The sequence below is a fragment of the Caloenas nicobarica genome, chromosome 8 (assembly GCF_036013445.1).
Source record: "Caloenas nicobarica isolate bCalNic1 chromosome 8, bCalNic1.hap1, whole genome shotgun sequence".
NCBI classification, from domain to species: domain Eukaryota; kingdom Metazoa; phylum Chordata; class Aves; order Columbiformes; family Columbidae; genus Caloenas; species Caloenas nicobarica.
This window is the reverse complement of record NC_088252.1, coordinates 22219403-22245695: the sequence shown is the minus strand read 5'-3', so window position 1 is coordinate 22245695 and position 26293 is coordinate 22219403. Positions and strand designations below refer to the sequence as shown.

General features: G+C 46.9%; 2 protein-coding genes across 6 annotated transcripts in view; one reads left to right on the top strand and one right to left on the bottom strand.

Annotated features, from left to right (window-relative positions):
• Positions 1-214: 214 nt before the first annotated feature.
• UTS2B (urotensin 2B) lies at positions 215-8566 on the bottom strand. Of its 3 annotated transcripts, none has more exons than XM_065640464.1 (5): positions 8413-8566; positions 6092-6193; positions 3119-3156; positions 1686-1779; positions 215-240 (listed from the first exon to the last, which is right to left on the bottom strand). In XM_065640464.1, the coding sequence occupies exons 1-5, from the start codon at positions 8564-8566 to the stop codon at positions 215-217; spliced, it is 414 nt and encodes a 137-aa protein (XP_065496536.1). The 3 variants fall into 3 exon arrangements, with proteins under 3 accessions (XP_065496536.1, XP_065496537.1, XP_065496538.1); XM_065640465.1 differs by having other exon boundaries at positions 8443-8566; XM_065640466.1 differs by having other exon boundaries at positions 1689-1779; positions 8443-8566.
• An 11569-nt stretch (positions 8567-20135) lies between these two features.
• The window catches only part of CCDC50 (coiled-coil domain containing 50), a 44526-nt gene continuing 38368 nt past the window's right edge, over positions 20136-26293 (top strand). For all 3 annotated transcript variants that reach the window (XR_010606528.1, XM_065640301.1, XM_065640302.1), the window contains exon 1: positions 20136-20304. Coding sequence is in view for 2 of the 3 variants with exons in the window: in XM_065640301.1 (XP_065496373.1) it covers positions 20256-20304 (49 nt within the window). In the remaining variant the exon portion in view is untranslated. The remainder of the gene's footprint in view (positions 20305-26293) is intronic.

Below are 26293 nucleotides of genomic sequence, written 5' to 3'. Positions count from 1 at the left end.
GTAGGTTAAACCTGGAAGGAAGGAACAGGGGATAGCGGTAGTGCGCTACCAGCTCCCGTCGTGGTCCCTGTTAGACGTGGCTGTGGTGCAGTCATGGAGGATGGCATCTGAGCTAGCAGCACGATGAGAGAACAGAACAAACTCTTAACATATTAATACCCAGCAAGGCAGTTTGGGGAAGGGCTCGTCTTCATCCTCCTGTTCTGGCAAGCCTTCAGATGCAGTATTTCCAAAAGCAAGCTGAGAAGGGACAAAAGAGAAGGATGTTAGCATCCAAAGGACTTTTTCCAACCTCCCACTCTAGCCCTGGAGTGGGTTTCAAAAGCCCCATGTCTTGAGAGATCTGGACTGTGAAGCCAGCATTATGGCTTCTGGTCATATCTCAATAACCAGCTTTGACTTCATATAACACTTTTAGCAGGTGTTTCTTTTAGCTGCTTATAATGTACATAAGGGGCCTAAAAGTTTTTTCCATGATGCTTGATTTATAAGGGTTTGCTTTTCCTTTTGCTCTACTTCAGCAATGTCAGGAATATTTACTGTTTAGTGGCCAGCAGTTTTGCTGCCTCAGAGGTGTGTACAGGGTTTTTTACTCGTGAGTGATGAGAAGAACAAGATACTCACTTGGAGAGACCGGATCTGGTCCTTAAAATTTTTTTTTTAAAACCCAGTCACTCTATCACTGCTGCTAACTGTCCTCCAAATAACATTGATCACTTTGGGATCTTCCAATAAGGATAGATAAGGGAATGATGTGCATTTTGGTGTTGGAAAAAATAGCTGTTTCACCAGTATGCCCTGTTCTTTGAATCCTGTGTGGGTCTCCTCTTGTCAAGTATGAAAATGGGTTTCTACCTAGTTTTTGAAAGCAGGATCTTAGGAGAAAGCTTCTATTGAATCCACAGTGCTTGTGCTGAGATATGAGTTCCTCTCAGACTGGAAGGACTTTAAATGAAAGCAAGATTCTCTGCTTTAATTTCTGGCAAAATCTGATTTAAACCTGGCAGGGGGAAGCAGTTTTATCTACATTTGAACTTTCCAGACTGGTGGGGGCATGAATTAGATTAGCCAAATTAATTACAGCCTCCAGGGTTGCTTATAAATTGCAGATTGTCTAAGGATCACCTGAGCACTTAAGCAAGCCTTGCACAGAGGGATTTTCTCCAGGCTGTCTGGCAGGTTGTCAGCTTGCACATGCCCAGAGCATGTGGGGTAAGGGCAGAACTAGCTCTCTTGGTTTTAGGCCAGATCTGTCATCAGTGACTTCTGGTTTAGAGCTGCCACTGCTTTGTGGAGGAATCTGCTGAAGACCAGCGTGAACGGCATTGCCCATGTACTTGCCAGGGGCAGCCTTGCAGGAGCACTGGTGCAATATGCTCCTGACTCAATGGATGCAGACTGGACAAAGCTTGGAAACCAACTGGGCAACTTACTGGATCTTAGCTCCCTGCATTCTTGGTTGATTTCCACATCCTTTATAGCTGCTTTTCAACAGCACAGACAAATGCTTTTTTCTCTGTAGGGAAGCACTGACCTTGGCAGGAGGGAATGCATGAGGTCCACATGCCTCATCATGCCTTCAGCACTAGCTTTGTGCCCAGAGCAAAGTGAGGGGTGCACTGCAGGGATGTGTTCATACAGAGGTCACCTCCTGGATGACTGCAGGGCTTTAACCCAAAACCTACCGCGTTTTTTGGGCTGGGTTGCTGAGAGACTTTCCAGGGCATAGGCGACCTCTGACCCTTCCTCAGTTGAGAGCTGATCCTTCAACTTCTCCAGCTGTTTCAAAACAAACATAGCGGTAAACAATTGCCCCATTGTGAGGAGCTCTGCAGTGTTCTGGCAAGCACATGGCAGCTCAGAGGCAGGAGGTACAGACAGCCTGGCCGGCAACATCACCGGCGAGGACAGGGTTTTCCCGGGAGCAGGACCATTCCAGGAGTGCCTTTGGAGCGCTCACATCTCTTCAAGTTCTCCTCTGCTAAGCTGCTTGTTTCACAGCAGCAGTGTAAGCACCCTCAGCTCTTCCCCCTCACCCCAGGGTGCAAGCCCCAGTGGAGAGGAGGCTGCGTAGAAGGATATTGCATGACTAAGTACCAAGTCAGTGCTGGGGCAGGAGGTCTCCAGGCGATCCACCCACTGCAGCAGTGAGCATTGCTTCTGCATTGCTCTGGGCTGTCCCTCCCCTCTCTTCCCCCCAGCTCTTGCTAACTTCCCTTGGTTATAATGTGGAAAGTCCACAGTATTTCTTCTCCATCTGTAGCTACTCTTTTCTAGTAGACTGGGAACATCTACGGTCATCATCTAGACTTCTGCTCTGGCAGTGTTGCTGCCAGGAAGCCAGAGCTTAATGTCAGTCAGCACTGGAGTGAGAGGCTAGGGTTGGAGCTGGCAGCCTCCTGTCTGGCATGCTGCACTGTGGTTTTTCAGTCTGAAGTGAAAAGTGCCAGGTGGAACTTGGCAGGACCTCCAGGATCCATGCAAACAGCTGGACCTGGCCTGAGAAATGGGAAGAAGGGCTTCCACTGCCTGCAGGGTTTGGGGCACAGCAGGAGCCATGTCAGGGTCGATGGACACCTTTCCCTGTTCCTGGGCACTGGGTGCAGGATGAGGATTCCTCTTGCTATCGGTGTGTGTGTGCACTCTGCTCAGCACAGCAGGGCTCTGTCCCTGGGGAGGGCCTCCCTTACTAGTAAAGAGTAAATCATTCTGGATGACATGTGCAGTGACTATCCCTCTAACTTCAACCTGTTATCTAATACAGCCAGCTGACACAGTGCCTAGGAAAGCAGCATGACTTCCTCTTCTCCCTCCTTTTTCTTCCATGGAGATTTCCTTTGGTGTTTATTTTTTTTTCCTGGCCTGGCCTTCGCTGGCCTTTCACTGGTGATTGCACTAGTCTGTAACCTTGCTCTCTTTTTGTCTTTTCCAGCTTGTGCAGCTATTTAGCCCAGGTTCTGCTTTTCTCTTCGTGCAATATATGCTTACATTATAGCAGCAGAATGTAGAGTAGCAGGATGCAAATATGGAAGAATAGGGTACAAAGACAGTATGCACAGTTGTTTAGCTATTCATGCAGCAATATGCATATATGTATCTGTGCATTTGCTCCTCTCACCTGTTCAAGCTCTTCAAATTTTTTTGCCAGCTCCCAGTCTGCAAGAAAGGAGAGAGAAACATCAGTACTTGAATTGCTTCCCAAAGCTCAAATCCAAATCAGTTTCTTTATTTAATCTCTTCAATGGTTGACAAGAAAAGACCTAGTTATCATTTAGTTCCTGTTAGCAGGAACTCCATGGTAGCAGGAACAGTGACAGGAAAGCGGACTTTCTCTGCTGAATTCTATGGGACTTTATTCTAGTTCTCCATTATGAGGGAGGCTTCTTTGTCATTCACCAGGCTCTAGGGGAATTGGCCCAACAAGGTCACATGCTGTGTGATCCCAGCTCAAGTGAACCTCTTTGCTGTTGTTTCATTTTCACCCCGATAACAGCAATTCTCTAATGCTGGCTTTTCTGTCTCTGTCCTTTCCTATGAACTCCTATTGCCTCCTTTAAGACTTGTTTATCCTCACATCACCCATGTGGGCAGAAGTCAGAAGACATAGATTTAGCCTAGCATAACTTATGTTACTTAGAATTCAGCAAACATCTGGGCTGGAAGAGTGGAGCAACAGGAAAAGTAACATAACTGAGTGCATGGGTTTTGCACTTCTAAATGTTGTGGGAGCACAGGGACCTGTGGACCAGCTTCTTAGATCTGACTTAGAGATCTCAAGGCTGAGCAGTCTACCAGTCAATAAACTATGCAGACGGACGAATTATCTGCCCTGAGATGCTCCATCCAGGGGAAGGGGAGAGTTAGGTGCCTATGAACAAGATCTAAAACATCCGGCTGAACTAGGAAGGGAAGTAGCAACAGGAAAAGCTGCAGGAAGAGATGTAAGATTTCGATCTCACTCCTCTTGAGGACTCAGGTGCCTTATTTCAGACTCAAACTGATGTAAAAACAGTCGATTTTTTTAAAAAATAAAATAGCTGAAACAAAGAAAAGCACCATGACAAAACAAGCTCAGTCAAAATTGAGTATCTGGACTACAGCAGTTCACCTGGAAGGGAAATGCAAACTGATCAGCTGGTTTTAAGGGACAGTTTGAGAAAAATGCACTAAAAAAAAAAAGCAGAAGAGCCAGGAAAGAGCTAAAGAATGTCTCTGCTGGGCCTCACAAGAAAGCCAAAAAACAGCCCTGGAGCTGTCTCCTTTGTCTGCTGCTAATGTGGCAGCAGGCGTTGGCCTGCATCTCCAAGGGGATTTAAGACATAATTCCTTCTGATTTCAGATAAGACTTCAGCTCACAGACACATTGCCAGACTTGGACCTTTTTTTTTTTTTTTTTAACGTTTGGAACTGAGCAGGAGTGTGCCAAAAAAGAACTGACTGCCTTCTCAGTTTCTTCTTTGAGAAGGAAACAATTTGGTTGAAAAATCCTGAATATTTTCTGACAGATATTCATTCAACAGAAAAAGCAGCAGTTTCTAAGCAAATCCATTGCATCAGGGCTCAGTTTGAGAGACAATCTGGGAATGGGGATGTGCTGAGCGTCAGGAGATGGGGGATCTGTTCCTGGCACTGCCTGCAATGACCTCAGACAGATTCCTCTTAAGCAGGTCTTTACATATCTATAAGGTAGAGGCAGCCAGACCTGCATATCTACAAGTGAAAAGTGCCACTTAAGAGATTATTATTATTATTATTATTATTCACATTTTTACTTCTTTCATAGTTTCAAGTGCCTATTTTGGCTTGACTTTCTGCAAACCGTAAGCTTGGCCAATGACTGCTATGAATAGAAAATGAACAGCGGTCGAAATTTGGAACAGATTATCTCAAGCAGGGGGAAGGAAGTTAATTTATGGATGAAGTCTTGAGAAACTGCCTGCTGTAAATCCTCTGTCTGTGCTCTGCTCAGAGATTCATTATATTCAATTGTCTGGCATAAAATACAGCCTTTCCTCTAGGAGGAATAAGTGCAATAATCCATAAACCAATCATAAAAATGTTATTTCTTGAATACATCCCCTTTGCAGGAAGAATGCCTTTGTTAGAATAAGGATTGATTTATTTGTGTTTATTTATTTGTCTCAGGATTGTTTAGCCACTGCCTCACTGCGTTAACAAGTGGCTGGGGAAGAGCACTGAGTGATTTTGACAAATGGATTTTCATGACAACATTGTTGCTGGGCCCTGTTCTTGGCTGTTTTCACAGGGAAAAGCAGCTTCCTGCTCCGAGACCACCGCACGTGACTCAAACCCTCCCCTGCGATGGCCGTGGGAATAGCTGACCCCTGTAATCCATATGGCTTGTGATCCCTGTGTGTAGTGTCGTGGAAAGCCCAAGTTTCTCTTCAGCAGGTCCAAGTTTAGAGGCTGTTGCAACATGTGGGTGGCTATAAATTTGGTGCCTGTTCACAGATGCCTGGTTTTGGCCTCTCTGCTGTGTGGGAAAAGCCTGTTGTCTCACCGTCTTGCAGCCGCACCAGGGGCTCAGGCTCAGGAGCTCCCAGTTCTGTTGTCCCAACCTACACCTGACCCCAAGGGATCTCAGCCCTGTGCTCTCTGCAAAAACTCGATGCCACCCCACTGCCCTTTGTGCTCACAAGATGCTGCTGGTTTTAGCATGCCAGCAAGACACTATATCTGAAAAGCATGTGGGGCTATATGGGGTGTGGGTGGAGAGGTGACTCCCAAGGCTGGCCTATGCCCACACAATATCTCAGGGATAGCAGGATAGCAGAGGCACAGGGACTCAGCAGCATCTCTTCTTCTTATCAGTTATGTGCACACACATGCTCCCTTGGCAGCTCAGTGTTAAGTGAGGATCTAGGGTGCATGGCTTTGGGCAGCTTTACATCACATTGCAAAAGCAGGTCCAGGAGCCCCATGATGCAGGACACCGGACATTAATCGTGTGTAAGCACCATACCGGGTACTTCCACTTTCTGAGCAGTTGGTATTTCTGAGGAAGTTGAGGAGCAGGCTCCTGTGCAAACACAGATTCAAGAAGCTGAGATCACCCATCCCCTTCACTTACCGATATTTTCTGGTCTCCGCCATCCAAGCTTCTTATTAAGCAGCAGAGTCAGCAAGGTGTCGTCGTGATTTGTGTCTCCTCTCTCTGGAAGCACTCGGTTCTCTGTAGCACATAAGAAACAACTCTCCTGATTTCTAATGACAAAAAGGATGGACTGTCCAGCCCCCAATGTTAAAACAAAAATTAAGAAGTAGAAGGAAAACGTCTCCTTGTCAGCACTTTGTCAGGGTGAAAGGAGCTCAGGGAAGAGGAAGTATAAGCACCAAATAAAATGTGTAGACCATGAGGGCTGCATAGTGAAAGCGTGCAGGACGGAGGAGCCTTCCCTGCCAGCTCCAGCTGCTGGCCGGTCTCACTGCAGCCTCATCAGCATGGCTGGCTGCAGGGAGCTGGAGACACCGCTTTGACTTAGACAGTCCTGACCTCTTCTACAAGGTGGATGTACCAGGTGCCTCTGCAAACCCAGACAGCAACCCACAAGACCCTCTCTTCTCAAAACCGCAAGTGCTTCCCTCTGCACCCCACCCCATCCATCTTCCCAGGGCCAAGAGAGGTGGGAACTTGCTCCTCCCGAGGGCTGATGTGTGGGTACCATCAATGAAAAGCCCTGCAGCCCCACAGCCTATTCTTGTGCTCCTTCAGCCTTGGGGCTGCTCTATCTGATTGTCAGTGGTATTAGAGGATTCTTCCTGAACAGAGCCAAAGTATGGAGGAGTTTAAAGCAGAGCCTCTTTATCTCCGAGGAAGCCTCTTAGAGTAGATCTAAACCACACAGAATTTTTGTTTTCGAGGAAAAACCTCCCCAAGCTGCTGTCCTAAAGCAGTTTGGGCCTCTCTATGAGGCCCTTTTAGGGAACTTTCTCGGTGGTTTTGCTTTAGTGGTTGTGGCTATGACCTCAAATGAATGGTTGTGAAGGACAAGGCTTCAGCAGAAACCAATGGACACATGGGACGGGACTAATCAGAGCTCTGAAGGTTCTGAGACCCTCCCAGCTCTGCTGAACACATTTCCAGGATCATCTGAAACTTGCATGTTGCATTTATTTTTGAGAATGACAGAATGGGAGCCAAACTTTACAGGGAGAATGGCCATTCTCCAAAATCCTTGGTCTGAACACCCCTGCCCCAAACTCAGACCCTGAAAAGCCCTAGAAGATGCCTACAGAATCCACGGAAAATGTGAAGAAATTATCCAGAAAGGCTTATTTTCTCTTTTTCCAGTATCTTTAGGACATCTGCTCAAGAAGGTTAGAAAGGAGAAAACGGTCTTGTATAGCCATCAACCCGACAAAGCTGTGATGGGATTAATGCAATTATTTTTGATCCACGGGCGACAAAACGTTGTACCACATGAGCCTCAAGGATGCTCAATGGTATGTGGGAATCGGCTCCATCAGCCAAATTCACATATATCTGCAGAAGCAAAGATGCCCTGGCCAAAACAATGCTCCAAGTATTTGGCCAGACTCAACCCTGCCTCCTGCTGTGGCTGAAGCTGCTGGTCCTGATTGTCATCTCTATAATAGAAATAAACCCGAGGGACTTAGCAGAGCTACATGCTGTGTAAAACTTGCAGTTAGCATGGAGTGCTATAAACCTCGTTCCTCAGCCAGAAAGACAGTTATGATTTTAAAACAGCTACTTTTAGTCACTTGGGAGATTTGCTACAGAAAAAAACCCCTATAAATACTCTAGTAAAAACTAAACAGAAGCAGTATTTAGATAGAGTGGCCTCAGGAATGTTTTGGTTGTCATTACAAGAATAAATAGGTGATATAAGAAGAAAAATAATATGAAAAACAATGTTATTTTCAAGCCTATATTTAGCTTTTTGTTTCCTATTGCCAAGTCTCTTTAAGAAAGAAGATTAATGATTGACATTTCCTTGCAGAATAAGTTCAAGCTAAGATTAATTTAAATTATAGGAGAAGAACATATAAAAAGAAGTTTTGTGAAAAAAAAAGTTCAGCAGCACCCTACTACTGACATTTATGAGCTGTCAAATCTCATATGGTGCATACTGGAATTGCTACTCTCTGATATTTTAATGTTTTTCCTTGGAAATTTTCTTTTGGGAGAAAAAGAGCCACCCTTACCAGATTTCACCAGATCTGATATTTTTACTGATTAGCAGAATGTGTCATACGACCAGCTGCAGACCAGACAAACAGCTTTAGCTCATGCTAATACGAACAAGTCTTTAGGTAACACCCATGTTAATTGATTGTTTAGTATAGCTCAAGGTTCTTTTTTTTTTTTTCATGGATAAGCAAGTGTTGCATGGCCATGACAAGCAGCAAAGCAAAAAGATAACCACCTACCTGTGTCGTGTAGTCTGTATTCCAGCTTACCTTGTAGTAGAAAAGGCTCTCCATGTGTAGATGGAACATACACAGTCATGGTCAAGATGGTTAGCACTCCAAGGGACAGCTGGACAGACCACATCTTCTCCAGGTTCCCACCACCCAAAAGCATTCTTCCTTCAGGCACGGTGGAGGACTTCAATGCAACCCAGTGCCAGATGAGCTCACTTTTAAGAGGGAGTGGATGTGCCGTGATTGCAAATGGCCTTTGGAGGAGGGGAGAAAAATATCTCTTGAGATATAATTCAACCTGTCAATATGATTCACTCCTTTGGGAGTGGACAGAACAACCCAGTAACAGACGTCAGATGGAACCTGTTCAATATATCTCGTATCAGACTGAACTAATGAATTCTGATGTTCCCACAGGCATGTACTGTCCATGCATGTCAATGTACATTCTATACGTACATACATAAAAAATATTTTTTTCTGGGCTGCTGCTTTAATGGAGTTCAAATATGAGGACTCCCACATCAGCAAGGAAGATTTGGCTAATGTACAAGTTACCGTATGTCACCAGTTTGGACAGAATCAGGTTAATGGGTTTTTGTAATTTATCATCTCACTTCCTAGTGCCTATATTAATTAATGTCGGACATAATGAGTGCTGAAGTGGTGGAAAACAGACGGGGAGAGTTCTTTTCATTTAACTGATCAGAGGATGTTGAATGTGTCTCGCTCGCTGTGACTTACGGCTTTGTCAACGGGAAAGGCATCACACCCTATTTTGGGATTGAGTCTGAGTGGGGGAGTGCAGATTTGGCAGCAGATATGGAATACATCAAGGATGGACAACTGTCTTCAGTTTTTTCTTCGAGAAGGAAAGACGTGGAAGGTCAGATGCTGGTTCTGGCTGCACAGCCATATTTAATTAGTATAGAGCAAAGTATTGAGGCACATTGCACATATTCCATGTTGTCTCAGATCATGACTACATCTTGGTTTGGCTTCTATTTGTTGCCTGTCCATTACTATTGATCAGAGACCTGCTACTAGTTTCCTATTGCAACTTTACAATAGAAAATGTAATAGTTACCGCACTAAACTTTGTTCTTCGCTTCTGCTGCTTCTGCAGAACTGAATCATCTGTGCTAAGCTTTGGCCAAGCTCTGACTTGTACATACACTCCTAGTGACTCACCTCGTGTACTTTTTTGACATTACATCATGCCCAATTACCAGACACAGCTTCATCTGATGGTACTTGCACTTCATCTTTACTAAAAGACAGTATTATTTCCATGTTTGGGCTTCTGGCTTCTGGTCCCCAGCTCTCCCTACAACTTGCTGGGCACCTTGGATAGCTATAGGATGATTGGCCTTTTAGTATCCCTTTTAACATTTACTATTTACTAAAAAATGAGGCGGGAGAAGCTCAGATTTTTTCAAAAAGTGCCTATGAACATGAATGTGATAGTTCCATTAAGGAATACTTCTCTACTGAGGAAATATTCCAAAATTTTCCCTGCAGACATAATATGTACAAATGAACTAAACTTGTCTTTTCTATCAGTCTTGTGAACCAGTGATCAGCCAGCTGCAGTACTTACCTTTCCTTCTTCAAAAAGTTCTGTTTGGGCTGAAGAACATCTATGTCCTACAGGGAACGCTTTTCCAGCCAGCTATGTCACCCTAAGCTGCCCATTTCAAACTGGTCAGTCACAAGCAGCGCTCAGGAAGCAGAGGCCACAACTTGATGAGCACCACCTTGCACAAGTGTCCAGGGTGGACAACAGTAGCTCTGACTGAAAACAATGTTCTTAAGGGAAGATCAGGTCTGGTTTTACTTGGTATTAAAGGACCTTCCAGCTCCCTACTAGTCTGTCCTGAGATGTGTTGTGGAATCAAGTTTGCCTTGATATAGGTGGCGTTTTTTCCCACCTCATCTAAGTCTGTGCAGAATCTATAGATCTCAGACTTTTTTTTCTTACCCTTGGCTGTGAGACATCATGGGCTATTGGCAGCCTCTTTCAGGAAGATGAGCTTTTCCCTAGGATTTCCTCTTTCACTGTGGAGAAACTGCAGTTCTGGGTGACAGCAACTGAAAGCAACTCAGGTAGATATAATAGTGTGCAAGTCCTTTCAGCTGAGGGCCTTGCTGAAGGTGAGGGACTGCCATTCTATATTTCCATACTAGAAGGGAGTCTGCTGGATGCTGTGAGGGGATGGACACTCTCAGTGGGTGTGTGAATAGATGCCTGACAGCTGCTGCCAGATGGTAGTGGACTTTTTGCATTTGTTGCAGTTATGAGATAGTTGATTTGCAGTGTTGGGCTTCTGTAAGACTTCCACCTGGAAAATTCCTTTGCTCTTAGCCCATTTGTCTAGGTGCTGGAAATAGTATTAAATTTTATTGTTCTTACATATTTTATTCTAAGTAGAAAAACAACATAGTCTCCTTGTTACTTCACTCAGAAATAACGTCTTCTACATCATCCACTGAACGCTTGTGTCTAGAGCTCAAAGATAGGGAGAAGATGAAGTTGGGAGATCCATCTCTACTTCCCACGGTCCTAGTCTGTCTAAGCCTCTTCATGTAGAAGTTTGTCTTCTCATAAAGCTACACAGACTTCAGGTAACCAAACATGATCGAACTGGGAAATTGACAAGGGTGGACAAAGCCAACCAGTTCAGTGGACAAGAATGGAGAAGACTTGGCCCAAGCAGATGCCGCTAAACTCAGCTGCACCAGCTCTGAGCGTGAGAGATGAGTGTGTCAGGGCTCTGAGGTTGTTAATGCTTCTGAACAGCCTCAGCTGGGGCATCCACCCACCCTCTCTGTCCATAGGCTGAGGAGCCCCATTTAAGCTCAGCCCTGGACCCCTTCTGTTTCGGCCTGAGCTATGTTGGAGGAATGCTGGTCTGCAGCTCAGCTGTATCTTTGCCTGGCCATGGTCCTTACTGATCTGGACTCAGACGTGCAGATTGTCTTCCTGGCTTGACCTCAGACATGTTCCATTACCCTGTTTCCCCAAAAATAAGACCAGGTCTTATATTAATTTTTGCTCCAAAATATTACTTTTTTACATGTATAGCTGCATGGGCACTATTTAAATTGATTTTTTTAATGAACTGTAACTAGGGCTTATTTTTGGAGAAGGGCTTATATTTCGAGCATCCTCAAAAATCCTGAAAAATCATGCTAGGCCTTATTTTCAGGGTAGGGCTTATTTTTGGGGAAACAGGGCAGTGTGGACCTGTCTGGTGTTCACTGGGATGTGTTTGACCCTGGTTGCTGTCACCAGGCCTCATTCTGACTAGTGGACTGACATCCAGCTTGACGCTGGATCCTCCTCATCATCATGGACTTCACTTATTGTTGGGACTCTTGACTGGACCTGGCTGCCGTCTCTGGGCCTGCCCTGCTTGCACACCTTGGGATGGGTCCCTGTCCTGCTGGCAGCATCACTGCAACTTGGCTCCCTGTTCCCTAGGGAGCAGCTTGCCCTTGCTGCTCTGGGACATCATCTTCCTCAAAATGTTCAGCTTCTTTCTGTGCACTGACTTGCTTTTCTCTGCCAAGTAGACCAGTAGATCTTGGAGTGGTAAAGGCTTTCAGGTATGTGTTATAAATTCCCATTTTCTCTGAAGTCACTTTGGGCTTTGCTATTAGCTCTAATGAAGCTAGGGCTGCCTCTAGAAGACATGCAGTCCTCAAATAACCTAACCTTCATTTAACCCTGAAGCAGGAACCTTTACTGTTTCAGACAAAACCCCAGACAAGGATTCAATGTGGGTTTGGAGCAACTTGTAAAATGCAGGAGGCACTGTTGAGCTGCTGAAAGCAGGAGAACATGAAAGGACTACTTTCCGGAGCCAGCTTGGAGTGGCAGGATTCCAGACCACTTTGTATGCTGTACATTTGGGGTTTGGAAAGGGAGGATATTTTTTCTTTTCCAGATCTTCCTGAGAACACATGAAGACATCACATGTATCCTGTATTTCAGGTGAGCCTCAACAGCATCCGCATGCTTTGCTGTGGTCTTATGGTCTCTGCTTAACCATAAATAGCTTGGTGCCAAAGCAAACAACCTGCTGTGAGTGGACCTGTCAGGGAAGAGCCTTTATTTAAGGTTGGGATTAAGGGAATATGAACTGACCTGCAACTTCTGCACCAAGGATGGGACTTGGCTGTGACCAGGTAGTCTCAGCTGGCAGAGACAGGATTTTACACTTTGTGGTACGTATGGGGAGACCTGTGCCTCACTGTTTGCTTAGAGTGTTTCTAAGAATAAGGTGAGAGTGGAGAACGATGAACAAATTTGGAAATGAGAAGGGGACATACTTTTTAGGGGGAAAGGCAGAGTGGAGGCTTCACGGCCCCAACAAAGAGGGGAGGAGTTGGTGAGCTCTTAGCAGGCAAGAAAGGGCAGCTGCCCTCACAGCAAGGGTGAAGTGAGATTCAGACACAATTTCAGAAAGGCAGGAATTATCTTCCTCCCCATCCTGGGCAATGCACTCCATTCCACCATGTGCCTCTATCACCTCTGTCTATTCACACACCAAACAACCCGTTTCCATCCTCTGCGGCCAACCCCCTTCTCTCTCTTCCATAGTGTCTGCCTTTCTTGCCTGTATTACCATTGTAGACCTGGCACCATTTGTCTTTTCTGTCTACATTCCTCTTGAATCTCTCTGCCCCTCACTCCAACTGTGTTTCACCTGGTAGGAATCAGAGTAGAAGGTACTGAAAACTACCTTATCTTCTTCAGCTTTCATTGCTTACACATTTAATATCTAATTTCTTCTCTACCTGTGTCACTTCTACCCTGTGGTGAACTTGAGAGAAGAAAACCCACTCCAGTCCTGTTATTTAAAGCACCACTGGAAGGTGCTTGGATGCTCTGCTGATGTGTGGTGCAAAGTCCCTGACAGATCAGCTTGGCTGCAGAAAGGAATTAAAATAATGTGTACATGAGCCAGGGGAGCAGCTCTCTGAGAGGAGGGAGTGCATAATGGGGATGGAGATATAGTTATAAAATGAGATTCTCTGTTCCTTAGAGGACTGTTAAAACCAGTCAATATTTATGAAGCTTTTAGTCTGACTCATGCAATTTGTTCCCCCTTCTATGTGCTTGTCTTCAGGACTCAGCTGTTACTTGGCCTGTTACTGCCATAAAATTAGTTGCTATGGTTTAACTGTCTCCTTGATTAGAGAGAGAAAAGGTCCAAGGCAGAGTGTAAAGCAGCTCAAGTTGTCACCTCACTGCAAGCAACCAAGGGAGCACGCAGAGAGAGGCATCACCAGCTCCCATCAGACGGGCACTGTACTAAGGAGAAGCAGTTTCTCTTGGTGAAGGCAGCAGAGGGTAAGAAGTGCAGCTAGGCAGAGCTTCTGCAGAGCTAGCACATCTCTACAGGGCACTGCCTACCCATGTGGTGTTATGTCTTCAGAAAGCTGCAGCCCCCCAGCACTTCCAAGGCTGCTGGTGGTGAGGCACCGTGTCCTCCTGCCCATGCTGCAGCCACCAGCTGGTAAATTCGCTGGCTGCTGTGCAGGCTGGCATGGACTTGGCGGCTCCCAGCGTGACCGCAGAGGAATGAGATGCCTCTTATTTTTTCCTCTTGCAGATGTTGGGCTGAAGATGCTCAATGCTACCTGCATCAAGGATCTCTGCAAGGATCATTTGGTGTGGTCAGTGATCATTGTATGGGAATGAGTGTTTGTATCCATCTGTCTCTGAATGTTTCCTCTGAATTTTGCACACTCCCTTTTTCAATCAGCCACTCTCAGTAATTCAAAATTGAATGTAGCTTGTTCGTGTACCACTTTGGGCAACATGGCCGTATAGACAAGGCTGGGTGATTTCCTGCTAAAAATGCTGGCTGGGGCACTTTTAAAGTTGTGCACGTCAATCTCTAGCTAACAGTGCCAACTTTCATGCTGTCATTCCACTTTCTTCCTCAGTTCCCACCATCTGGGCTTTTGATTTATTGAGAAATGTTACCCATCTTTTTGAAAACTCTCACTATGGGCCGAGGGAGGCCTTAGAGGATAAAAAGATCTGTTTTGAGGAAATTTGTAGATAGCCGTAATCCTTGCATTTGAGAGCCTATATTCTTGCCTAGCTTTTCATTTGCACGCAGGGCTGCTGAGACTATGACGGCTTCTGCACATGCAAAGTAGTGTTTTGTTGAGTAAACACCAGTGCTTTGTAGATGTAAACTTGCATATTACAAGATCATGACTAGAAATGAGGGATCCAACTGAGATTATAGGACATATCAATCCTTCAACTTTTGGCCTGCTGGCCACTCTGCAGCTTGGGAAACAAGACTGATAACACAGAAATTATAACACAGGATTTTTTTTTTTTTTTTTAAATCCAGAAAAAGATGGGCAGGTGGAAATCAAAATTAGTGCTATTTAGGTAGATCTAGAATTTTCTCTGAGTGGAATATAGCAAACTCACTGCTAGGTGAGAACTGCACCAACTTCAGCCCCCACAAAACTTCCTCTAGCAACATCAGTGTCTTGAAGCTTCATCCAGGTAGTAATGACTGAATAACTGAGAACCAGATAAGGTGCTTCACCACTATATGCCTCTTTATGTTAGTATTATTGTTGTTGTTATTATTATTATTATGCCTCTGGTGTGTGGGTTTGCAGGTAGCTCCCTGCAGAGCACCACATGAACAGCAAATACCTGCTCTGGTGGATCTGTTCTTCTGACCTATAAACTTAAAGGAAAGATGCGCAGTGGATGAGGAAAGAAGAAAGTAGCAAATGTACCACTTTTAGTATTACTTCTCACTTTCATTGGTAAAGGAGACTTTTTGGAAGGTAGTCTCTTTTGCTGATGTGAAACTTACCACTGAAACTACAACCCTTGCAAATGTGTACCGAAAATCGTGGGCAGAGATGCAGAGCTAATTTGCACCTTGCAGTTTCCAGGGTAGTTTATACAAACACCCGATCTATGCATGTAACTGAGCTGTGAGCAGCACCACACCTGACTTCAAATTGCATGGGTTATCTCTCCAACTTGGAAGACAATAAAAGCTCTTGTTGTCTAAACGCACAGCTCATTGTTTTCCTGGTGCCCCTCATTATATTACACTTAAGCACAAGTTTAGTTTCCTTTTTGTTCATTCTTTGCAATCACCCCATTCATTACCACCGGTGTGCTTTATAATACCTTAATCCTTGCAGGCTTCAGCTCTCCTTATCCTTCAGGGAGCCTGTATTCCCACAGGCACCGTTCACCTACCTACGGAAATTGCACACCTGCGCCTTGGTGCTCCTTGCCAACACTGTAATGTTCGCTTCCTCTTGTTGGCCCCTTCTGGCACAGGACTTCAGCCCTCTCTTAAAGTGCATCTTTGCTGAGAAATGCAGGGAGGTTAATGACTGAAGCAAGTCACAGAGGAGAAAAAGAAAAGTGAATGTCCCCAGCCCAGGTGAGAAAGAATGTCAGTCCCTTGGCATCAGTCACTGCTGATCCACGGATTTTGGACATGGCTTTGCATGGCATCTGGTATCATAAGACACCTAGAACCATTTTTTTTCCACCCCTTTGCATTGACCATTATCTGATGCACACATTCCTCCCTGCAGAATCATTATCCTCTGTGTCTATTCAACAGCAGCCTCATCAGTTGGAAGCTAGCCTTGCCATCATTAAGGAAACTTTAACAAAGACTGTGCTGTTCAGAGTAAACATCTTGATGAGGCCTAATTTATTTCACAGTTGTCGTTATCCTGTTGACCTAAAATGACAGCAGGACACTTGGAGAGGTGCTTGGTTTATTTAAGGAGCAAGCATAACATTGTCTCTCCCTGCCTGCAGAAAGAGCTTAGCAGCATAAGGCACTCCTATGAGTGAGCGACATACTCTTATGAGCATGTCCCAATGCTCTGCCTGGCAGCTCCTGCCCTAGAACCTCACTGTGGCTTTTCTGATGGCCAGTCTAGATTGTGTTGGTTTTATCTGTTTTTAACAGTTCCAGCCTCTGCTTTGCACAACCCCTCAGGAATTTTTTTCAGTGCTGTGAGAGCTGGGAAAGTGTTGTGTTGTGCACCAGCACCACAACCTGTGTATACCCCAGGAGTGATGTGTTTGGGGGTAGGATTAGATGTCTGGGTGCAGATAGGGAAAGTGCCCAGTGCTGGGGCTTGCTGAGGCATTAAGATTTGTGTGGTGGTATGGTCCCAGCTGTGGTGCCATCTCTGAGCCCTTGCCCACAGCTGTCTGCTGGAGCACACTCCTCATTGATCAAAGTGTGCCTGGTACCTGGGGTCTGTGTGTAGAGTGGCTGCTAGAAAGTGCAGAGCCAAACAAGGTGACAGCGCAAGGACAAGGGGCTGGGGCTGCAGGTTGCAGGTTGCAAGGGGAAGTCCACCTGGATAAAAGGAGAAAAATCACAGTGAGCAAAGAATGGAACAGGTGCTCAGACAGCTGCTGTAATCTCCAGCCTTGGAAATAATCATAACTCACCTGGACAAGGCCCTGAGCAACCTCATCAGATTTTGAAGCCAGTCCTGCTTTAAGTGGGACTCGTCCTGTGTGAAGTTACTCCATGAAAGACGAGTTAAAGGTGTGTGCCGTGCACTTCAGCTCAAGTTCCTCATCAACTTCTCAGTTGCTTTTGACCTGGGAAATGAGATGGGCCTGTCTTCCAAGAGAAGCTCCTGTGAGATTAAATACCTGCTTTTATAAAAGATTGAAGTGTCTTCTTATTATCTTAAATAAAAGAAAGTGGTTAGTCTTCCCAGCTTTACTGGGATTAATCCACCCACTGCAGCATTTACCATTTGTCAAGCTAGATGCTGTACAATTTGCAGAGGAAAAGCTGAGGTCAGTCTAGCAGAACTGACACCTTCCACAAGTTTTACCTAGAAACAGCAGCTTTTAGACACAAGTGAGAGTCAGGAGGGTGATTTAAGATCCACCACAACAAGGAGCCCTTTGGGACCATAAGATGTGATGCTGCTGCAGTAACTCATTTCCTAGGTCATTTCCCTTTCATTTCCACTCCCTTTGTAGTTAGTCTCATGTTTTTGTAGCTGTCTTTGAAACTTTCTGTAGTATTCAAGTGTTCATGCCATCTTCCAGTCTTAGAGATTACTTCTGAATATACCTCAAAAATCAAGCTAAGATAGGAGGGAAATACAATGCCGAGAATGCAAAGAAAATTATTTGTTTGTTGTGTAGGACCCTGCCTTAAGGAACGGTGTTGACAAGTGCTGTTCACCCCTCCCAAGAGCCTGTTCCAGCCTTTCTGTGCTCTGACACCTAGAGATGTTCCTCTCATTTGCAGCACTTAACACTGTCTGCCTGAAATTTCCTTGGGTCCTAGGAGAGCTCACCATCCAACTGCTACCACTGAGCTTCAGTAGATCTTGCAAGAACAAATAAATTTGCACGATGGAGCCACAGGAAGGAGGAGTCTGTAATTTGTGTAGTAGAAACCAAAACCCAGGCACTTCAGGAGCTACTCTGCTGTGACTCTGAGCATCAGGTACCAAGTCTTGCTTTAGTGAAGCTACACATAGCCAGGCACATAGTTCTCTTTTAACAGCAGCAAAAGTCACACCAGTCCAATATGGTATCTCTTGAATACAGTGCAGATTATGATTAATTTATGTTGCTGGTTTTGGCCCAAGCCAGACAACATAGTATGATGTAAATTCATTACTGAAGACTGGAGCAAAAAGCTGTATGTGTAGGTAAAATGCAGGACCACTGGGACAGACACATTAAAAGTTGTGTCATAAATTTAGCTGTGTTGCATTAAAGCTGCTGTGTAAATGTGAATGCTTCAGGCTTTCAACTTCTGCTGCTTTGTATTGAATACCTTATACTGAGAGAAGGGCAGGAGAAAACCATATTCTGGTTTTGGAAAGTCTGATTGGCATGTTCTCTGCCACTTGTGTATCTTCCTGGTTGCTTGTCCTCGTCTTTTGTCCTCCCTTTTGTCCAATAATAAATGCTTATTCAACACTGAAAAAGCTTGATTAGTGAAGGGTGTCCAGAGGAATATACTGACATCAGAAAAACTCAAATTAGGAGAAACTGGAAACAGACCTTTAGAGCCTTCCTTAGCATGGAGTTGGCTGTAACCACCAGGATTATGTGAGCAGTTCAGTTGTATTTCTCATGTGAATGGCAGCAGGATTAGAGGTGGGGCCGTGGCAGGAGATAATCTGTGTGAGCTGCCCCTTGGAGGGACAAGACTCTCTGACTAATCTCCATCTGTATGATGCACCTGTGTAGCTGGGGGTCAGCCTGTGCACCACTCACCTCTCGGAAGAAGAGTACGACAGCCTTCTGGTCAGAAGGCTGCTCAGCTTTCTGTATGTGTTAGCACACGAGAGGTGTGCCAGGTGCATGGAAGTGAGAAGGGATCATGCAGACAATGCAGTGACTTTCTCTGTGGAGGAGGCTGAGCAGTTGAAGGAAAGGTAAAGGCAGTCAGACCAAAGACAAAGTCTAGACTTTGGGGATGATGAAGCATCATTTGAAAGGGGGAGAATTAAGGACAGACAGTTTCTGCATTTCAGAAAGCAGGACTGGAAAATTCTGGAGTAGTACACAGCTGACTCTCTGGAAATAGATTCTTCTTTCATAGTCAGTTTCTTAATGTTTTTAATAAAACTGAGATATTATTCCCTTTGCCATTTTTTTCTGAGATCTCACATCTCGCTGTGTCTCCCTCTGAGCTCCCGTCCCAGTTACCTGGGGCACAGAGCTCCCTGAAGCCTGTGGGGGTGTGGGAGGAGGCGAGGGGCTCAGGTCCCCTCTCACCCCTGCTTCCCCATACCCCACAGTGGTGCAGGGGCCATGGGACATTAGCATAGAAGCTGGAGGCCGCTCATTTCAAATGTTATAATATTGATTTCATCTGATTCTTGTATACTCCTGAGATACACACTTCTTTGTGATCAAAACACTGACGGTCTACATGAGTGACTGGCTGTGCCAAGCACAGCTCAGAGGATCTGAGACATCCCTAAATCCCAAATCCTCTTTCTTATATCTCCTTGCCTTTTCCCAGAGGACATCATCTCATGGTATTTCTTTGCTGCTGGCAAAGGTGGACCCCAGCTGGCAGTCCTCCCCGTGCTGAAGGCTGATTTTAACGCGTACGTGGCAGCACATTACTGGGGTTCAAAGGCCTCTCAAGCTGCTCCCTGGCCAGAGATCTCTTGTTCGTGCTGCTCTCCTTGAGATGTGGCCATCCCAACTGACAAACTCATCACATCGTGCTTGCATCCCCCCCTGAAGAAAAAGGCGCACACGGTACTGCCCCCGCAGCAGCTGCCGAGCAGTTGACTCGTTTGAGGCTCGACCTGGGCACTTTTCCATTTCCCAGGCCGGCGAGACACTTGCGAGCACTGGGGTCGGATGGCTCGGGAAGGGGGAGCAGGGGCAGAGGCACCCCGATCCGGCACGGGAAAGCGCGGGGGGTTCAGAACTGTCCCGACGGTTCGAAACGCCGCTTCGGCAGTAGTAGGGGGTCTCCAGCCCCGCCTTCGGGGGAAGAAAAGAAAAGAAAAGAAAAGAAAAAAAAAAAGCAAAATTGACTGTAAATAAACACGCTGCCTGCCGCACTGGACGCCGCCGGAGAAGGGGAGGGGGAAAAAGCCCGGGTCCCCTCCGCCCACCTCGGTGGGGGTGCGCGGCAGCCCCGCCCCGCCCGGCGCTTTCTGTCCCCTCTCCCGCGCCGTACGGCCGGGCGCTCCGGCTCCATCCGCTGGCAACTTTGTAGCGCGGGGCGCGGGCGGCGCCGCCGCGGCTCTGCCCTTACCCGGGGGGCGAGGGCAGACCCCTGCCGGCCCGCCGGGCCCTCCCCACCATGGCCGGCATCGGCATCGACCACTCCAAGCTGCCCGGAGTCAAAGAAGGTCGGGGTCACCCCGTGGAGGGTGGAGGGGGTGCGGAGCGGGTGTGTGTAGGGGCGCGGAGCCCGGCCCCGGGTGGGGAGAGCTGGACGGGACGTGGCGGTTTGGGGGAAATTGGGGGGAAGGAAGGGGAGAAACTCTTCTTTTTGAAAATAAATATTGTTATTTAATTTTTTTTGGCTGCGGGGCCGTTCCCGGCGCTCCCCGTGGAGCCGGGGGGTGGGGGATGGCGCCGTGCTCCGGCCGCGACACGGACGCGCGGGGCGGGCGGGCTGCGTGGGGCCCCTCGGGGTGTGCGGGAGCCGTCCCGCTTGCCCGTGCGTTCTCTTCGGCGGTCGTGCGGCTCGGAGGGAGCGGAGGGAAGGCTGAGGGCCGGCGGGGAAGCAGCTGCTTTAGCTCGACGGAGACCCGCGGGCGCTCTCCCAGCGCAGCTCACGGCTCCGCTCCCCGGGGCGTGGGGCGGCGGGGAGGTGCCGCTTCTCCCCGGGAGAAGGCGAGGAGCGGCGCTGGGGGAGGGGGCGGCCCTTTGTCTGCGCCGAGGCCGCTGCTGGCGGTTCTGCCGCGCTGCCCCCGGCCGGGCAGAGGGGGCCGGGCTGCGAGAGTGGCCGGGTGCGCTTCCCACGGGAGATAAACCTTGCTGTGAAACAGCCGGGACACCCTGCGGGATATAGGCACGAAAATATGTTCCTCGCGGCTGTGGCTCTGCTGGGCTTGGAGGCTCCGCCCGGGGCGTTGAAAAATGGGAGCGGGACTGGGAATAACCACAGATTTGGTGGTTTGAGGGAGACCGGCGAGGTTGAGGTCCCGGTTAAAAATTACTTAATCCTACGGGGGTTGTGTGAAGACTTTGCCCCGTGTTGAGCTTCAGAGCCCCCGGCAGCCCCCTCCACCCTGTAAAATCCCTATGCACCCCAAGAGTGCCGGGGCAGGGTGGGCTGTAAGCGGCCCCACTCACTTTCTGGGCGTCCAGCTGCGTGTGGTGGCCGGTTTAGCCTCAGACTACACGGAGTCACCTTCGGTTGGGCCAGATTGGCCTCGGTTTCCCCCATAGCAGGGGATATCTGCTGCACATGAGTGCCTCTGACCTTAATTAAAGGTACCCTGGAGCTGCTCTGGGTTTGAAAAGCTTTGTGCGAGGTGGAGCCTCATCTTTCTGACACCGATATAAATCTCTAGAAGTTCTGTCAAAATCAGAGTGTGTTAGATTTACACTGTAGTAATGGAGAGCACTGTGTGCTTGTCTAAATACAACCAAAATTCCTTAAACTTGTTTCCTTTACCACTGGCCATTTATTTTTCTTTTTTTTTTTTTTTTTCTTTCAATTCTTACAAAATAGCAGTTGTGAATTTGATGATTCAGCTAGTGAAGAGCAGAAAGAATATGTCTGTGCAGGGAGCTGGAGGTTCCTTTTGACCTCTTGCCATCCTTTAATGCTTCACTTCTTATTGCTACCGGAAGAAAAATAATATCCATGGGCTGAAATTTTAGGGGTTAACATTGGTCCTATTAAGTCATTAGCAAAGCTGTTTTTGGTCATTTTAGGGCGGCCAAGATCTCATCCTTAGAGTCTGACTACACATGGTTACTCAAGAAAAATAATCCAATTAACCTTTCTGGTGCGTTGATTAAGGGGAATTAAATTCCTGTGTAGACACTCTTATTCAGAATTTAAGTAGCCTTGATTTGATTTAGCTTGGTTCATTTTTGAAGTGAGCTAACTGGACTGAGTTAAGGTCGCTTAGGTGCTGAAAATATAGTTACAGGGTTGCAATGTAGCTCAAGGAGTCCTTGGTAAATTTGCGCCTATAGTTAGCATGGATTAAGTTTCAAGAGTGCCCCGGTATGAATATCTGTTGTTACCTGACAGCAATTGGATTAAAGTAGTGCCCCAGAGCAGCTGCGACGTACTGAGTAGATGAGGCCTGAGCCATGTCTGCAAAGCCTTGGGTATGTTTCATGCTTTTGGTTTGGTGACATCATTTGTTTTTCTTGTGGAAAGTGTTGAAACTGAGCTATGCTTTGGATTAGATCTTTTCATGCTTGGTGTTAATGACAACCAAGGAAAGAAATACATCACCTTCCATACCTAGGGAAATATTTATTGTTCCTGATACAGAAATCACTGTTGATCCTTCTGGAAAAACATTCCCTTTTTTCATTCCGGGTAAAGGTCAGGTTAGTCAGTCATTAACAATGAAGAATATTGTTTTGGTTTGAGTACTTTGTTCTTCACCAGCGCTCCTTCAGGAGGGGAGGTGTGTCCAGGTTCTCCCTGATAACAGGTAGCTGGGGCTGCGATGAGACAACGTCATCTCTTCTTCTGGTGTGGTCCTAAAAATGTTCTATGAGAGAGGTAATTTCTGTGCAATGTGAAAATCTGATAACTGTGGCTAGGTGCTGCAGGAAGCTTGGCTTCTTGTGTTTACTTTCTTTTTTTATCTTTAAAAGCACTTAGATTAGCTGAAGGCCTGATACAGATGGCATTTTGCCGGTGAAAACTGCTTCAGCTGGTCCAGTTTATTTTGTGGACAGGGGTTTGTTTACTGGTGTAAAATACACCCTCAAAATGCTCTTTAGGGTATAAACTAGACCTCGGTGCTGTAGCCTGGAGTCACAGAGCCATTTTTCCATGGGCAGTAAAGTGGATGTTCTGACCACTGTGGTCAGTAAAGCTCTTGTAAGTTATTTGCTGAAGGTTTTGGTGTTAGTTCCAATCTGTGGGCTGAGTTTCTCTGCTTGTATTTCTCCTTGACTTTCAAGTGTCTGTGATATTTTCTTTTTCTTCACAGAGCTGTGTGCTCTTTTGACCCACCCCAGGGGTTTGCTGAGCTCTGTAGTGTGTAGACCTTTTTTACTAGAGGCCTCATCTGTGAGGCTTTTGGGGACAAAAGCATCCTGGAAATATCCTTTAAATTAGTTATTTATAAAGCAAATAAAAGAAACTGGCATGGGCTCTGCTTGATTTCTAACTGTTTGTCTTTCATCTCTTGTGATCTGATGCGTTGCTAGCAGCTGAAATTGGGAAGGGTTTACTCCCTCTCCTTGGCTGCCTGTTTTAAATGAGCTCTTTGGTGCAGCTCCCTGTGCCGTCTCAAAGTGCTGTGTGTTGCCTCTTGGACGTGCACGGCGGCGTTCCTGGAGAGGTGTTTTGGAGCTGTGCAGACCTTGCCCCTCTCTGGAGGATGTTCCTGTGGTCCCGGCTGCTGTTGCTGCCTTTGCCAAAGGGCTGAGGCCTGCGGCAACGGTTTTGCGAAGGGGACGCCTGTCTGCTAAGGCTGAGGCTTAGTCCCTCGTCCAGTACAGTCTCTGAGAGCCATCGGTTGTGAGCGGCGGCGGGTGAAGCCCAGGTACAAGCTTCCTCTGCAGGGGCTCCTGATCTTCCTGCCAGTTTGAATCCTCAAGGGTGAGGTGGGGGGAAAAGAGGGACCCTGAACTCTGCATATGGCTCTTTGGAACTGTGGAAAGTTACAGTGGCTTAAGTGGTTTTATTTAATTTTATTTCTAGTAGTACTATTAAGAAGTATAAGGGCCGTATGTCTGTGCCAGTCATTAGAACCAACCCTGCCATGCTGCTGTCTCTTGAGTTCCAGCTGTGACAAAGGCTGATTGTGCCACCTGTGCTCAGAGAGACACGACAACAGTGGTTTCTACTTTTCATTAAGCATCTGATTTGACTTTCTGAAGCTCCTGAGCTGTACATTCAAATGCTGCTATTTGTAGTCTGCTGCCAGAGGGGCCAGTTTCCCAAATGTGATAGGAAAAGATACACCTCTGACTGTGGCCTCAGGGAAACAGGAAGGGCTTGAATCTTTATTTTCCATCTTGGCAAGGTTTTCTCTGGGCCAGGCAGACTAGCTGTCCTTATTTTGCCTTAACATAAATTGAGTTAAAGTTTGCTGTAAGCATCAGTCTTCCTCTTCCTCCCAACCACAGCACCTTCCCTCTGACCTCTGCAACTTAATGTGGCCTTTGCGGAGACTCCTGCAATAAAAACCTCCTGGCTGCTGATGTTCCAAGTGACCAGGGAAGGGTCTCAGCTCTGAGGTGCAGTGTTTCAGGCTCCCGTGGAACAGTGATGTTACTGGCTTATATTGGGACTTTTGGTGCCTATGTGTGCCCAGCAACACGACAGTGGACAAGAGAAACGCGATGTCTGTCACAAGTGGAAGTGCGTTCAGAAAGTGTTGATGGCTGGCATGGTGTCTGAGTAGGGATTCTGCTTTGGGATTTTTCAGGGGGCTGATGTTGAGGGATGAGGTGTCAGCTGCACTCATGTGAAGGAAGGGCTGGCTTCTAACTGGATTAGTATAATCAGGGCAACAATTTCGAGAGGAGCTGAGGGTCAGCCAGGTCACTGTGAAGCCACCTGCACTATGCCCTTTGGCTCCAGCTGAAATTTTTCCTTGAAGCACAATGTGCAGTGTCACGCTTTTCTGCTTTGTGACATCCTTGGAGAAGGACTGACAAATTCAGGCAAGCTGGACGGCTTGGAGGCAGCGAGGAGGTGGAGAGTGATGGGGCATAGATGCAGGCTTTTCTTTCTAGGTCACTGGTTCATGTCCAGCTCTTCTGAGTAATAGGAGGTCTGTTTTTCCAGCATGCATGAATTCAGTAGCTGAGGCTGTGGTGCTCATTTCACTTCTGGTTAAAGCTGGGTGAAAGTTTTATTATGCATTCAGTTTTTCTGGGTCTGCAGCGTTTGGCAGAAGAGACGGGCAGCATTAGCATATTTCATGCCCTTGGCTCCAAAACACAACTGAGGAAGCAGGTCTGCCTCCTTCCATCCTTAAATCCTTAGCGCTGTCTTCTGCAAGCTGCCATGGAGGTTGTACTGAGGCAAAAAGATTGCTCAAAAACCAGTCTGTGGCAGAGAAGAGCTTCCAGGTTCATGTTGATGCCTTCTGCAGAGATGTTTCCTTAGTTACTGACAAGTTTTTGGGCTGGGATAAGAGGGGGCACAGTCTATTTTGCCCTGATTCCTGGGGATGCAGGGAGGCAGGGGGGATGCCTTCCCCTGTTTTTAATACTAAGACACTGGCCGTCACCCATCACTGATCTCCAAGTCATGATCCCAGCCGAGGGCTGTGTTGCAGACAGCGTTGTGTTTGCTGTCACCCTGGGCCTCTGTTTGCTCATGGCCACGGGAAATTAAAGATTAATGTCAGAGGGTATGTGCACACCAGGTGGGAGTTGGAGATGGCTGCTGCAAGGAGCAGGAGAGGCCAGTTGTGCTTTCTCTGGGCACACGGAATACCCCGCTTGGAGAAGCAATGGGACGTGCCTTGGGCTGTGTGAAACTTCTCTGTTTTGCTGGGATAAGCTTTCTCTTTCTTGCTCAGAAACATGGATGTGGTGATATCGGACAAAGTGACATGTTCCCTCTCTGCTTCCTTGTCTTCTTCCCAGCGTGTCCCCGGCTGGCTGGCTGCCCGCTCGCTGCTGCTCCTCTGTGGAATGCTGGCTTGGAGGCTGAAGGGCTGCGGAAGGAGCCTGATCTGTTGGTGAAACTGCCTTAAAACTCAAGAAGCTTAGGTCTGGTTTCTGGCGTGGCACTCCTGACTTATCCTTTTGCCTTTCTTCAATATAAGTGGTAACGATATTTGTCATTCTGCTGCTGGTGGTTTGCACTGCAGGGAGCAAAGAGCATTTGCTGGGCATTTCCACCGGGAAAGCAGGGCTGCCGTCTCTCTGGAGGCTGTGGCGTGTTGGAGATGCTCCACGCTCACCTTAGAGTGTTGGGATTTCCACAGGACACATTATGGGACCTTGTGGAAGTCCCTTGACACTTTATTTACACTTCCTTTTGAAAGTAGAAATTGGAGCCTTCCCACTGTTTTCTTTCTCAGTACGTGAAAAGATACCACACAGCTCATTGGGTGAGTGCTATATGGCCTTGGCACTGTATGGCAGCTGGGAGAGACTTTTAGCAGGGCCAGAAAGAGAGCAGGACAACGTAGCATTACACTATATGTATAAAAGATGCAGGGCAGG

Bases quoted from the DNA above. Each gene is read 5' to 3' on its own strand.
- UTS2B (XM_065640464.1), bottom strand. From the start codon at position 8,566: ATGCTTTTGGGTGGTGGGAACCTGGAGAAGATGTGGTCTGTCCAGCTG. The intron at 3,157-6,091 runs GTAAGTGAAGGG...CCTTTCTTGCAG, and splicing joins GCGGAGACCAGAAAATATCG to ACTGGGAGCTGGCAAAAAAA. The intron at 1,780-3,118 runs GTGAGAGGAGCA...GTTTTGAAACAG, and splicing joins AATTTGAAGAGCTTGAACAG to CTGGAGAAGTTGAAGGATCA.